Genomic DNA, 13885 nt, shown 5'->3' with positions numbered 1-13885 from the left:
CCTGGTCCTGCTCCAGCTGCTGCACTCACACCACTGTGCTCACACATTCACACAGAAGATTCACTCACATGGAAAAGAGGTAGAAATTAAGTTTAATGAGAGGACAGGACAGACTGCACTGGTCGTGTCCTCCCCTAAACTTCCCATAATAAGTGGCACAAGGTGTTCATTCCTTGGGAGCCTGTAATTTGGGTTCCCATCTGCCACTGTGCCTTTGTGCTCTTCTTGATTTCTGGAGACGGGTTCCAGGTGGTTCTCCCGTGATGGGTCTGGGAGCAGCTGGGGCAGGGTATTAACTGAGTTCCTCCTCCTGCCATTGTTAGTGCCTTCTTTGTGCGTGCAGGTGAGCTAACCTAACACAATCCAACCAGAACATACATCTCATGAGGCATCTGTATTTGGAGATGACATACATATGCAATGGTATGATTTAACATCTGATAGCAGATCATGGGAATTGCTGTCCAGAAATGCATTGTGATAAGGCGAAAAGCTTTACTGTTGCATGGGCAATGGCTTCATTCAGGGCCAGTATCACGGTCTTGTTTCTAAGACTGTAGATGAACGGATTTAAGAATGGGTAGAGGACAGTGTTTAGCAAAGCTACCCTTCTGTTTGCCTCCAAGGAAACGTGTTCTGAAGGATGCACATAGAGAGCAATGCAGCTCCCCTAGCCAATGGCCAAGGTGGTGAGATGGGAAGAACATGTAGCGAAAGCTTTTTTCCTCCCAGAGGCTGCTGGAAGGTGTAGAATACAGAAAAGGATGCCTGTGTAAAATGCCAGAGTTAAACAGAAGGAACCCAGCATGACAAATGATGATAAAATAGAGTCCATTTTCCAAAGCAAGCTGGTGTCAGAGCAGGACAATTTGAACAAGGGGGAGCTGTCGCAAAAAAGAAAAGGTGGATCTTGTTGGAGCCCCAGAAAGTCAGCTTGTAGAGGAGGACCAGGCGGTAACTCAAGAGTGTGGTGCCCATGACCCAAGCAGCAACGACCAGGTGGATGCAGAGCTGAGGCTTCATGATGGCAGCATAACGCAAAGGCAGGCAGATGGCAACGTAGCGGTCAAAGGACATGACAACAAGTAGAACAAACTCTGTACTGCCCAGGGCAAAACAGAAATAGGATTGGGCAAAGCAGCTGCGCAGTGAGATTGTTCTCCTACCAGAACCAAGGATCACAAGCAATTTGGTGCTTGTGGAGGATGTAAACCAGATTTACAGGAAGGACAGATTGCTGATGGAAAAGTACATGGGGGTTTGCAGGTGGTGATCCAGACATACAAGGAACATGATGGTTGCGTTCCCCGTCACTGTTGTCAGGTATATGATCAGAAGGACCAGCGAGAGAAATAGCTGTAGTCTTTGATCAAGCCCTGAAAAACCCTCTAGGATGAACTCAGTAACTGCCGTTGCATTTTCTGGTCCCGTGCTAAATTTCAGTTCACCCAGCCGAGATGGGAACATGGCAAAAAACCCAAGTGTGGTAATTTCACGGTCTGGATGAAAAGTTCTGTCCTTTTCTGCTTTTTCTCCTTTCCTGCAGTCTTCCTGTATAACACAGAGAGTATGGCTCACACCCTGGTTTTTGTGTTTCACATTTCAGTTAGAGGCCTCAGAGAATTTGTTGTCTTCTTTCTACCTTTTTCAAACCCCACAAAGGATTCTTTCTCCAGAACAGAAGAGATTAAAGAGGCTGTTAGCTATTTCACCGCATTCCTGGGAAATTCCAACTTCACTCAGACCTATTGCAAAGGTTACACTCATCTGTGCCCAGGAAGTCAGAGAAGAAGTTCTAGGACTTGTAAGCAGCCACAGAGGCACGTTAATCTCCAACATGGGACTGCCAAATATGTGAGGGGCAATGACCAAAGTGAACCAAGTATCCAAGAAGGACAAGGTGCTGAGGATGGGATACATGGGGGCATGTTATTAGTGGTGGAGCCAAACGATGGCAATGATGACTGCATTCCTCGCGACAGTGAGCAGATCAACCACCAGCAGCAGCTTGAAAAGGAGGATTATCAACACTTGAATGACTGAGGAGGTCTTTAGGAAATATATAGTACAGTTGTGAGGATCCATTCCAGTCCTCTTCAATATATTCATCAATGACCTGGATGAGGGGATAGAGTGCACTCTCAGCAAGTTCGCCGATGACACAAAGCTGGGGGGAGTGGCTGACACACTAGAAGGCTGTGCCGCCATCCAGAGAGACCTGGACAGGCTGGAGACCTGGGCAAAGAGGAACCTTATGAAATTCAACCAGGGCAAGCGCAGGGTGCTGCACCTGGGGAGGAATAACCCCATGTACCAGGAGAGGCTGGGGGCTGACCTGCTGGAGAGCAGCTCTGTGGAAAGAGACCTGGGAGTCCTGGTGGGCAACAGGGTGACCATGAGCCAGCAATGTGCCCTTGTGGTCAAAAAGGCCCATGGCATCCTGGGATGTATCAAGAGGAGTGTGGCAAGCAGGTGGAGGGAGGTCATCCTCCCCCTCTACTCTGCCCTGGTGAGGCCACAGCTGGAGTACTGTGTCCAGTTCTGGGCTCCCTGGTTCAAGAGGCACAGAGAACTGCTGGAGAGGGTGCAGCAGAGCGCTACCAAGATGATTAGAGGACTGGAACACCTCTCTTATGAAGAAAGGCTGAGGGATTTGGGTCTCTTCAGTCTGCAAAAAGGGCAGCTGAGGGGGGATCTCATCAACACTTCTAAATACTGAAAGGGTGGGTGTCAGGAGGATGGGGCCAGGCTCTTTTCAGCGGTGCCCAGCGACGGGACAAGACGTAATGGGCATAAAATTGAGCACAGGAAGTTCCACCTAAACATGAGGAGGAACTTTTTGACTTTGAGGGTGGCAGAGCCCTGGAACAGGCTGCCCAGAGAGGTGGTGGAGTCTCCATCTGCCTGGATGTGTTCCTGTGCAACCTGCTTTAGGTGAACCTGCTCTGGCAGGGGGTTGGACTAGATGATCTACAGAGGTCCCTTCCAACCCTATGATTCTATGATTCTATGATTTCGGTACCTGGTCAGAGAGGGTGTGACAAGAGTAACCAATATCATGCTTGGTGAAATTCATCTTGTTACATTTGTCAGCCTTCCTTCCCTTTTCTTAGGCTTCTTCCTCCTTCTTGAAATGGGAGACCAGAATTTTGCTCTGTAGGGATTCTGCTTTCCTCTGTGTTTTTACCCAATGACATGAAAAATATTGATCCAACCCACTTCTCTTCAGACAGAAGAAATGCCTCTCCAGCCTTGCTAGTTTGCATGGGCATTCTGGACTGCCAGCTGGGAACTGATATTTCTGGCAAAAGCTGTGTGAATTCTGTTCCATTTCTAACGGTGGTGTAGCTGGGCATCAAGCCTGTGCCGGTGTGCAACCAGAGCACTTAGGTCATTAATGCCCTGGCTGGTCCAGGGACTCTCCCATCTCATCATGCACATCGACGAGAGGAGAGGCTGGTCTGAGACAGTGGATTGACTTGAAACCAAGGGATTGAGCTCAGTCAACCCCCTTCAAAATTAACCACCTCCAAGATTAGCCAAAATGAGTCACCTTCAAAATTAACTGGTGGACTTGGCAGCGTTAGGTTAAGAGTTGGACTTGATGATCTTAAGGGCCTTTTCCCACCTAAAGGATTCTACGGTTCTATGATCATTTTGGAAGCATCTCTTCGACAGACCCACAGAGCCATTGCAATGGTCTCCTTCCAACTTCCCTTTAAGCCTTCTCTTGACTAGGATGCCTACAGCACCGTAATGGGTATATTACTCGTAATACTGAAATTAAGGCACTCAGTTAAGTTCCTGGTGTTTGTAGTCATGGAAAACTCCTCTTGAGTCTAAAGGAAAACAGAATCAGCAACAAAGTTGTTTGGCAACAAAACAGGAAAAGAGAGCAAAGGGGAAAAAGGCACTGTGTACGTGTAAACAGGTTTCTAGTCAGCAGGCTGCTCTGATGGAGCCCTGCACGAGCCTGTGCCCGGTTCTCCTTAGAGCCTCTTTCCAACTGCCTTTTGTGCGGGTGCATTCTGCCATGGGAATGCAGTGAGCTTCAAGCTGGAACCACGGGTGAGTAGGTGGTCGGTGGCCAGCCCAGCCCACAGCACAACAGTAGGCTACGGGGTCTGTGTTCAGCAACTGGAGCAGGGCTGCAAACACCCTGCACTCCCATGCCTGGGTACCTGCCATGGGGAGACCATGAGGATCACGGCCCAGGCGCTGGATAGAATTAGTGCCTAAGGCAGGCCTGGGTCTCCTCCTAGAGAGACAGATGGGCTGGAGAAGGCTGACTGGCTCCCTCCTGCCTGCTGGCAGCACGACTCACAGGGTCCTGCTGACCATAGGCCTCAATGCTGCCAGAGTCAAGGAACAGTGTGGGGCAACTGGACAAAACAGGCTCTAAGTCCTTGTCCGGCCTGGCTCTCCAGACTGTACCTGCACAGGTTGATCAGGATGTACTTCTTCAGCTGCTGCCGCCATTGGGGGGGCACCAGTGAGAACCCACAGCTTCCTTCAGTCAGGGAAGCAGTCCCTGGAAGCAAGCGGTGCTGTAGAGGAAAAAGGTGGCCGAGGTGTCTGGAAGTCCCTCTCAGAACCCAAGTGTGAAAGGAAAAATGCTGGGTTTTTTGACAGAACAGTTCATCTGGAGTCGAAGTGTGGGTCAGATCTTAATTAGAGCCAAGGGTGAATGTGAATTGGAACAGGATGATCTTTAAGGTCCCTTCCAACCCCAACCATTCTGTGAGTCTGTGATTCTGTGATTAAAATAAACCACTCCTCAACCGTGTGCCAAGTACAATCTGCCACCAATGAGGTTCACCTTCCACAAGGCAGAACCATGCAAGAAATCTTTTACACAGAAAGTAAATTAAAAAGTAACCACAATTAAAGAGTGGGCTACAGACAGAATTAGACAGATTCCTGGAATATAGACAAGCTTTTGACTCCCTGAAGCTCAAAGCATCTTCTGGATTGTTGAGATGTGTCCAAGTGATCAAAGAGGAAGGGCAGGGGAAATCTAGAGAGCAATCGCATGTGCTTCTGTTCAGATGTGCTGCTGGAAAGGTGACTCCAGACATGGTCTATTTATTAAAGAGGTGTGGAAATACGTGAAAGATGAGGGAGATCAAATGCACAGCCTGATCGAGAGAGTACTGACGATGCAAACGGAGTGGAAGGTCAATAGCTCTCCTCTTCCTATTAATGCACACCCTGAAAACTCCTCGTATTGATCTCATCGGAAAACACAGACATGATATTTAAATTATTTAAGTTATTTTGTGTTAGTTGATGAGATTGTGCTCATACACGAGCCAAAATGTCTGTTCTTTAGGCAGAGCTCCGCTGTCTGACCATCAGTGCCCAGCGGTACCTCCAGAGGACGCAGTGTCTCTGAAGCACATGCCTGGGACTGGCCACTGTCACAGAGGACCTGCTGGAGAGCAGAGCCCCTCGGAAGCTGCAGCTGCAGCCTGGGCAGAGGGTCCCAGGGCACCCACACTGGCACCACGCGCCCGTGTCCCTCTAAAAGCGTCCCACCCCAATTTTATCATCAATTGCCTTTGCAAACAAATGCAGAACAAAATATCCCCCAGAGATCAGTATATTAAAACAAGAGAAAGCCAAGCAAGGAGGATAACACCACCAAAATGTTTGCAGCTTCAAGTTGCCAGAGGACATCGTCCCAAGCACAAACAGAGGCTTGGCAGAGAATGGATCGAGAGCAGCCCAGAAAAGAACAGGTTGCGCAGAGAAGTTTTGGAGGCTCCATCCCTGGAGGTGTTCAAGACCAGGTTGGATGGGGCTTTGAGCAGATGAAGTGTGACACCTACAAATGCCCATTTCTCATGGAGGGTGCTGCCAAGAGCAGCACCGGTTATTATTTGGTCACTGTCCTGCCAGAACTGAGCCATCTCCTTCCCTCTAACGCTACCAGGGGTGAAGGCAGTCAAGAAGAGAAGGGAGAGAATCCAAAATCCCAAAAAGCTGGTGTGAAAAAGGGGAAATTTTGACCCCTAGTATCCCAGGGATAACTGGGGAAAAAAAGAGATGCTCCAGAGCACCCCAGAGATGCTCCCTCTTCCTCCTCGGCCAAATGGGATCTGTCCTGGTGTTTTGGGAGCTCTGCCTGAAAATGGCTGCCCATGTTGAGGCACCTGAAATCATAAGGAAGAGGAGGGGAGGAAGGCAAGTTGGGAACAGATACAGCACGATCAGCAGACACTTAGGAAGAGGGGAGATGTGAGGAGCTGCACTAAATATGTTACATCTTTCCCAGCAAAGCACGACTAGCACTCCTCTAACAACTTCCACGGTCCCTTCCCAGCACCACCGGCATCACCATGCTGCCCCAAGAGTCCTTTTGCACCCCATCAGGCAAGAAATTCTGTCCTCCTTCTCTCAAAACCCGACCGAACTGGTGAGGTTCACTCCCAGAGCAGCAGTGAGCTGCAAGAGCTGCGGCCACCGAGCAAGAAGAGCATCAGAATGTTGTGTAGGACGCGGGCGGCCGGCAATGCTCTTTATGACGTAAGCACAGCCAGTGCTTCACTGGGCATTTTGCTGCGTTTCTGCCCAACACGGGGGCATCCTCTGGCCATAACAACCGTGCTGTTGACTTCAGCAGAACTGGCCAAGTGATGGGGAGAAAGTCAATGTCAACTGCGAGGGCCCGCACAGCCCAGGCGCTGCACCACCCTCCCACCAACTCCCCAGCTGCGGTTCCCTCATCCCCCATTTGCTGAGTGTTTGCTCTTATTCTGACTGCTGGGCCACAACTCATGGCTGAATGCGGATTTTAGTGTTATCCTTCATCAGACTAAACCCAAATCCCTGGCCGTTCTGCCTGAAAGATAGAAAAAAACTGCTTAAGCTAAAAATCATTCCACTGAGACCGTCCTTTAGCCTGTCTTGCCATCCTCATCCTCGCACACCACTAACTATTCCCTTGGGATTTCCAGGCTCCACAAAATCCCCCGGAGTTAGAGAATTTCTCTGTGCATGAGAAATTCCCCATCCTGAGGGCTGACGGTCCCCTGGGTCCGATGCACGAGGCCCCTAAGGACAGGGCCAGACCTACGTGCAAGCATGACATCAACTAATAACCAAAAAGCACTTCATAAACCCCAAACTTGGGAAATATTTAGTGCCCAAACCAGCCGCAGCACATTGGTCGGTGAGGCGAGCTGCCACGACTACCCTCAATGAACATCTTTTGACTGTGAGCTCCAGAGACCCATCTCTAACGGCGAGAAGTTCGTTTGGGTGGACTCTTGATCTCCCTTCCCTCCCACAGGCAAGGAGACACCAATTATTTCCACTCGAGCGAGTGGTTCCCATTCTGCAGCTTTGGATTATCCCTGATCTGTACACGAGCCCTGATATCCATCATCGAATTTAAAGTTAACCATGGCTCCGTAGGTAATCAAGCTTTACATACTGGCTCTGTTGCTAAGGATGATTGTAGATAGTCGCTGAGTAGTTGCTAAGGGGAGGATCAAGGGGAATTGTTCGAAGGAACTAAGAACTTAACGATATGTGTGATGACACTGTTGAGTGTTTATGGATAAGAATCAAGGGGAAGGCCAATAAGCCGGACACCGTGGTGGGAGTTTATTATAGATCCCCCCAACCATGATGTAGAGGCCAATGAAATATTCTATAAGCAGCTGGCAGAGGTCTCATGATCACTCGCCCTTATTCTTGTGGGGGACTTCAACTTCCCAGATGTCTGCTGGAAATAAAACACAGCAGAGAGGGAACAGTCCCGGAGGTTCCTGGAGTGTGTGGAAGACAACTTCCTAACACAGCTGGTGAGGAAGCCAACTAGGGAAACTGACCTATTGGACCTGCTGCTTGTTAACAGAGAAGGTCTTGTAGGGGATGTAAAGATTGGCGGTCGACTTGGGCAGAGTGATCATGAAATGATAGAATTTTCGATTCTTGATGAAGCAAGGCGGGGAGCCAGCAGAACTGCCACCTTGGATTTCCAAAGGGCAATCTTTGGCCTGCTTAGGAGCATGGTCGAGTGTGTCCCTTGGGGGACAGTCCTGAAGGGCAAAGGTGTCCAGGAAGGCTGGTCTTACTTCAAGGAGGAAATCTCAATAGCTCGGGAGAAGGCCATCCCCAAGTCCCAAAAAATGAGCAGACAGGGAAGAAGACCAGCCTGGCTAAATGGAGAGCTTTGGCTGGACCGCAAGATAAAAAAAGAAAGTTTATGATCCTTGGAAAAGGGGGTTGGCTACTTATGAAAAATAACAAGATGTAGTGAAGCTCTGCAGGGCGAAAATTAGAAGGGCCAAAGCTCAAGCAGAACTCATCTTGGCCACCATGGTTAAAGATGACAAGAGGTTCTTTCAGTATATCAATAGAAAAAGGAAGACTAAGGAAAACCTAGGCCCAGTAACAAATGAGATGGGCGCCCTAGTGGTGGAAGACACAGAGAAGGCAGAGCTACTGAATGCCTTCTTTGCTCCAGTCTTCACTGCTAAAGCTGTCCCTCATGAATACTAGGCCCTGGAGGCAAGGGGGAAGGTCTGGAGAGAGGAAGAGTTTTCCCCAGTAGAGGAAGATCGGGTTAGAGACCACTTGGCCAAACTGGACATCCATAAGTCCATGGGCCCTGACGAGATGCACCCGCGAGTGCTGAGAGAGCTGGCAGATGTTATTGCTTGGCCACTCTCCATCATCTTTGAAAGGTCATGGGGAACAGGAGAGGTGCCTGAGGACTGGAGGAAGGCCAATATCACTCCAGACTTCAAAAAGGGCAGGAAGGAGGACCCAGGGAACTACAGACCGATCATTCTCGCCTCCATCCCTGGGAAGGTAATGGAGAGACTCGTTCTGGATGTCATATCCAAGCACGTTCAGGAGCAGGAAGTTATTGGAAGTGGTCAACGTAGATTTACCAAGGGTAAATCATGCTTGACCAATTTCATAGCCTTCTATGATGTTATAGATGCTTGGCTGGACGAGGGCAGAGCAGCAGATGTCATCTACCTTGACTTCAGCAAGGCTTTCGACACTGTCTCCCATAACATCCTCCTTAGGAAACTGAGGAAGTGTGGACTAGACAAGGGGACAGTGAGGTGGATCGAGAGCTGGCTGTGTGACAGGACCCAGAGGGTTGTGATTAATGGAGCCTGTTGGAGGCCTGTAACCAGTGGTGTCCCCCAGGGGTCAATACTTGGACCAGTGTTGTTTAATGTATTCATCAATGACCTGGACAAGGGGACAGAGTGTATGCTCAGCAAGTTCGCTGATGATACCAGACTGGGTGGGGTGGCTGACACCCCAGAGGGCCACGCTGCCATCCAGCGTGACCTGGACAGGCTGAATAGCCGGGCAGAGAAGAACCTAATGAGGTTCAACAAGGTCAAGTGTAGGGTCCTGCACCTGGGGAGGAAGAATGTCAGGCACCAGTATAGGTTAGAGGTGGACCTGCTGGAAAGCGGCTCTGAAGAAAAGGATCTGGGGGTCTTGGTAGACAGTAAATCATCCGTGAGCTAGCAATGTGCCATTGTCACCAAGAAGGCCAACGGAATTGTGGGCTGCATACGGAAGAGTGTGGCCAGCAGGTCAAGGGAGGTCATTCCCCCCCTCTACTCTGCACTGGTGAGGCCACTACTGGAACACTGTGTCCAGTTCTGGGCTCCCCAGTTCAAGAGAGACAGGGAACTGCCGGAGAGAGTCCAGTGTAGGGCAACAAAGATGATTGGGGGACTGGAGCATCTCCCTTATAAGGAAAGGCTGAGAGAGCTGGGACTCTTGAGCCTGGAGAAGAGAAGGCTGAGGGGAGACCTTATTAATGTTGACAAGTATCTAAAGGGTGGGTTTAAGGAGGATGGAGCCAGACTCTTTTCAGTGGTTCCCAGTAACAGGACGAGGAGTAATGGGCACAAGCTGGAACGTGGGAGGTTCTGATCAGATATGAGAAGAAACTTCTTTACGGTGAGGGTGACAGAGCCCTGGAACAGGCTGCCCAGGGAAGCTGTGGAGTCCCCTTCTCTGGAGACATTCAAGACCCGCCTGGATGCAGCCCTGAGTCATGTGCTCCGGGCAATCCTGCTTTAGCAGGGGAGTGGGACTAGATGATCTCTAGAGGTCCCTTCCAACTCTGAAATTCTGTGAAAATTCTGTGAAAATTCTGTGAATCTGTATCTGGGACACGACTGAAATGATTACCGCAGATGACAGAAATCACCCTAGCGAAGGTGCAGCTACCCTCTGGAGACCGACCTGCCAGTCAATGAGCCTTTCAGAGAGCAGAGGGTGGCACAGAAACCAATGCTGATCCTAGGATGTGGTCACCAGAGGTAAACATGGCGTACATGGCAAAGGTGCAGAAAAGAGTACTAACGCCATGACGAGCAGACATAGTCCTTTCCCTAGTCATGAAGCTGGCCATCAGCTGGGCCAGGGTGGTGGTGCAGTAGCACATCTCCAGGGAAGACAAATGCCTCAAGAAGAAGCCCATGGCAGTGTGCAGATGCTGGCTTTCCCGCATGATGGTGATGATGACGATGAGAGCGTTCCAAAATGCACACACCATGCAGGTCATAAGGGAGATGAGGAAGGGATTTGTCTAAGGGCTGGCAACATTCCTCATTCCATAGCTATGGGAGACTCCATGCTTGTCCTATTGCCCTTTCTCCATGGAATTTTTTATGTCCTTCTTTTCCCCTCTAACCCTGTAGGGAAATTGCGAGGAACAACATTTAGTTCGGTTTTAGATGCTTGGGTGTCAGACAGATAAGTCACTGCAAATACATTTCTTTGTTTGATTAAAGAAGGAGTATAGATCCTCGTTCACATAGTCACTGGGTCATACCGGTGAGGTAGATTATAATGAAGTCAAAGTGGGGTGTCCACAATTCTTTGTGGACAACATTATCATAGGCAAAAAAAGAAAGAAAAGAAAAAAACCTCACCCAACAACAATGACAACAACAAAAACTAATAAAGGAAGGCTGGGCCTATAATGAGTTACATTATGAGTCATATGCTGAAGAACATGAACACTCTGCAGCTTCTGAAAACCATCCAGTCACCAGTTTCCACAGGGCATCCTTGAGATCCTGGTTCCTCATGCTGTAGATGAGGGGGTTCACTGCTGGAGGCACCACCGAGTACAGCACAGCCACCACCAGGTCCAGGGATGGGGAGGAGGTAGAAGAGGGCTTCAGGTAGGCAAACATGGCAGTGCTGACAAACAGGGAGACCACGGCCAGGTGAGGGAGGCATGTGGAAAAGGCTTTGCGCCGTCCCTGCTCAGAGGGGATCCTCAGCACGGCCCTGAAGATCTTCATGTAGGACACTACAATGAACAGAAAACACCCAAAGACTAAACAGGAACTAACCACCAGAAGCCCAGCTTCCCTGAGGTTGGAGTCTGCGCAAGAGAGCTTGAGGATTGGGGGGATTTCACAGAAGAACTGGTCCACAGCATTGCCCTGGCAGAGGGGTAGGGAAAATGTACTGGCCGTGTGCAGGAGAGCAGTGAGAAACCCACTGCCCCAGGCAGCTGCTGCCATGTGGACACAAGCTCTGCTGCCCAGGAGGGTCCCGTAGTGCAGGGGTTTGCAGATGGCCACGTAGCGGTCATAGGACATGACAGTGAGAAGATAAAACTCTGCTGCAGCACAAAAAAAGAAAAAAAAGACCTGTGCAACACATCCTGTGTAGGAGATGGCCCTGGTTTCCCGGAGGGAATTGGCCATGGCTTTGGGGACAGTGGTGGAGATGGAGCCCAGGTCAAGGAGGGCGAGGCTGAGGAGGAAGAAGTACATGGGGGTGTGGAGGCGGTGGTCACAGGCGATGGCCGTGATGATGAGGCCGTTGGCCAGGAGGGCAGCCAGGTAGATGCCCAGGAAGGACCAGAAGTGCAAGAGCTGCAGCTCCCGTGTGTCTGCAAATGCCAGGAGGAGGAACTGGGTGATGGAGCTGCTGTTGGACATCTGCTGTTTCTTGGCATGGGGGCTCTGTCCAAAGGAGGAAAAAAAAATGCAAAAAAAAATTAGGACAGACGCCTTATAGGAAAGACAGTCTCCTTTTCAGGGATTATGTGTTTTTAAATTTTTTTTTAAGTGTTTTTTACTATCACATCTGGTGACTGTTCTATTGAGGGGTAGAAATCCTCATTTTTATGACTCATTATCCCACAGGAGAGCTCTGCCTTTCTGGGGGCAGCTGGCAAGCCCAGCAGGACAGGCAAAGCAGAGAGTCTGGCGTCCCAGAGACGAGATGTTCCGAGGGGAGAGTCAGCTCGTTGCCCAGCAGACAATGCCCAGAAGACGTCTCCAGTGAAGGACCAAAGGAGAGCTGCCTGAGCCCCCCCTCCCCCAGTCCACGTTGGCAGTTTCCCCCCAGCCCTTGCCCATGTCTCTGCTGCCTGGAGCTGCCCCTGCCAGGAGCTGCTGCTCTGTGCCCACGTCTCCTCCCTGTCCCTGCTCCCACAGCCCATCCCACCCGCTGGGGGCTCAGCTCTGCCCTGCAGACCCCTCCTGGCAGCAGGGCACTGCCCAGGGCCATCTCCCTCTTTGTGGCTCCTCAGGAGGAGAGGAGAGAAAGCCTGATGCTGGAAGCAGAGGTGCTGCTGGTGCTGTGTGTAGGGAGAGGAGGGGCTGAAGGCACTTTGTGAGGTTTCTGGCAGATCTGCTGATCCCTCAGTGGAACAGTGACAGCTCCTTTCCCTCAGGAGACAGCTGAGAGCACAGACCCTGCAATGTCTTCATCTTCCAGGCAGCCCCTGCCTTGTCTTTCCTCTGTAAATGCTGCCTCTGCCAGTGCTCTGGGGGAGATCTGCAGCTGTGGGCAGCCCTGACCCACACAGCACACACTCGAAAAAGAGCCAAAGGACCCTGCCCTGAGGGGAGTCTCTCCTTTTCCCCACAGCTTCTCCCCACAGACGCTCGGGGGGGAACTCCTTGGGCAGGCTGAGAGCTGACCCTGGCAAGCAGCAGAGTCCCTGCCCCGGCACACAGAGCCCTGGGGTGCAGGGACCCTGCTCAAGGACAGCCCTGGGCACCCCTGCCTGCACACCCACCTGTCTTCAAAACCCTGGCACAGTCCCTCGCAGAAGGCAGCCCTCCTTCATTGTCGCTGCGATGGTGCAGCAGGGCATCCCTGCTCGGAAGCACGGCCTCCTTCTCCACACCAGAGAAGCCAGGAGAGAACGAGCTCAGAACTCTCCTCCCACTCCCAGCTGCCTTTATCCTCTCTGTGCCTGGCTCCTCTCGGGTGCCTGCAGGCAGTGCCCTCAGCCCTGCTGCGCTTGGCAGAGGAGCTGCTCCTGGGCAGAGCTGTCTCTCTGCAGCGCTGCCCGCTTGCCATCAGCTCCCTCCATGCCAGGAGCCCAGCCCAGCTCAGCAGCAGAGGACCAGCCCAAGGCAGCCCTTTCTCTGCCCCCTTGGGGCTCCCTCCAGGTGTCCCTGGGGCTCCCGGGGAACCTGCTGGGAAACAGGATGAAGTAACCACTGATGTTCCCTCCTTCAGCTGGGTAGAGTCACTTCTTTCCTGCAGTTGCATTTCTCAATTAGACAGATATAGGTCCAAGAATACTTTTTTTGTTTCATTGTTTAATAGGACACCCAGACAATGCTGGGGAAGAATCTGCTTTAACTCTTCTGAGAAAAGCGATTCAGCTGAGTCAATGGAGGGTCCTCATCCTGGGCTCGTAGGCCTCTGAGTTAAAGGAGGAGCATGCCACAAACCCAGTGGAGGTGGGATTCCTCTCGTCTCACTTCAGATGTGTCCAAAATCGGCTCCTGTATGTGAGCTCCTTGTCTCAGCTCCCTTGCTAAGGAATGGAGATGGAGGGCAGGAGTCAGATGTTCTGACACAGACACCTGGGGACACATTTGGTGCCAGAGGTGACCAAGATGCATGC

The 13885-nt window shown here is 50.9% G+C and overlaps 1 protein-coding gene and 1 pseudogene across 1 annotated transcript; both read right to left on the bottom strand.

The window, feature by feature from the left end:
• Nucleotides 1–448: 448 nt before the first annotated feature.
• LOC134509204 (olfactory receptor 6E1-like) lies at nt 449–10549 on the bottom strand (annotated as a pseudogene).
• Nucleotides 10550–10988: 439 nt separating this feature from the next.
• On the bottom strand, nt 10989–11969 carry LOC134509203 (olfactory receptor 14A16-like). The gene has a single exon (XM_063321681.1). It carries the CDS (start codon nt 11952–11954, stop codon nt 10989–10991), a length of 966 nt encoding a protein of 321 aa, XP_063177751.1. The 5' UTR covers nt 11955–11969.
• Nucleotides 11970–13885: the final 1916 nt, after the last annotated feature.

Source organism: Chroicocephalus ridibundus, unplaced genomic scaffold, assembly GCF_963924245.1.
Source record: "Chroicocephalus ridibundus unplaced genomic scaffold, bChrRid1.1 SCAFFOLD_84, whole genome shotgun sequence".
NCBI classification, from domain to species: domain Eukaryota; kingdom Metazoa; phylum Chordata; class Aves; order Charadriiformes; family Laridae; genus Chroicocephalus; species Chroicocephalus ridibundus.
This window is presented reverse-complemented; position numbering and strand designations above follow the sequence as displayed.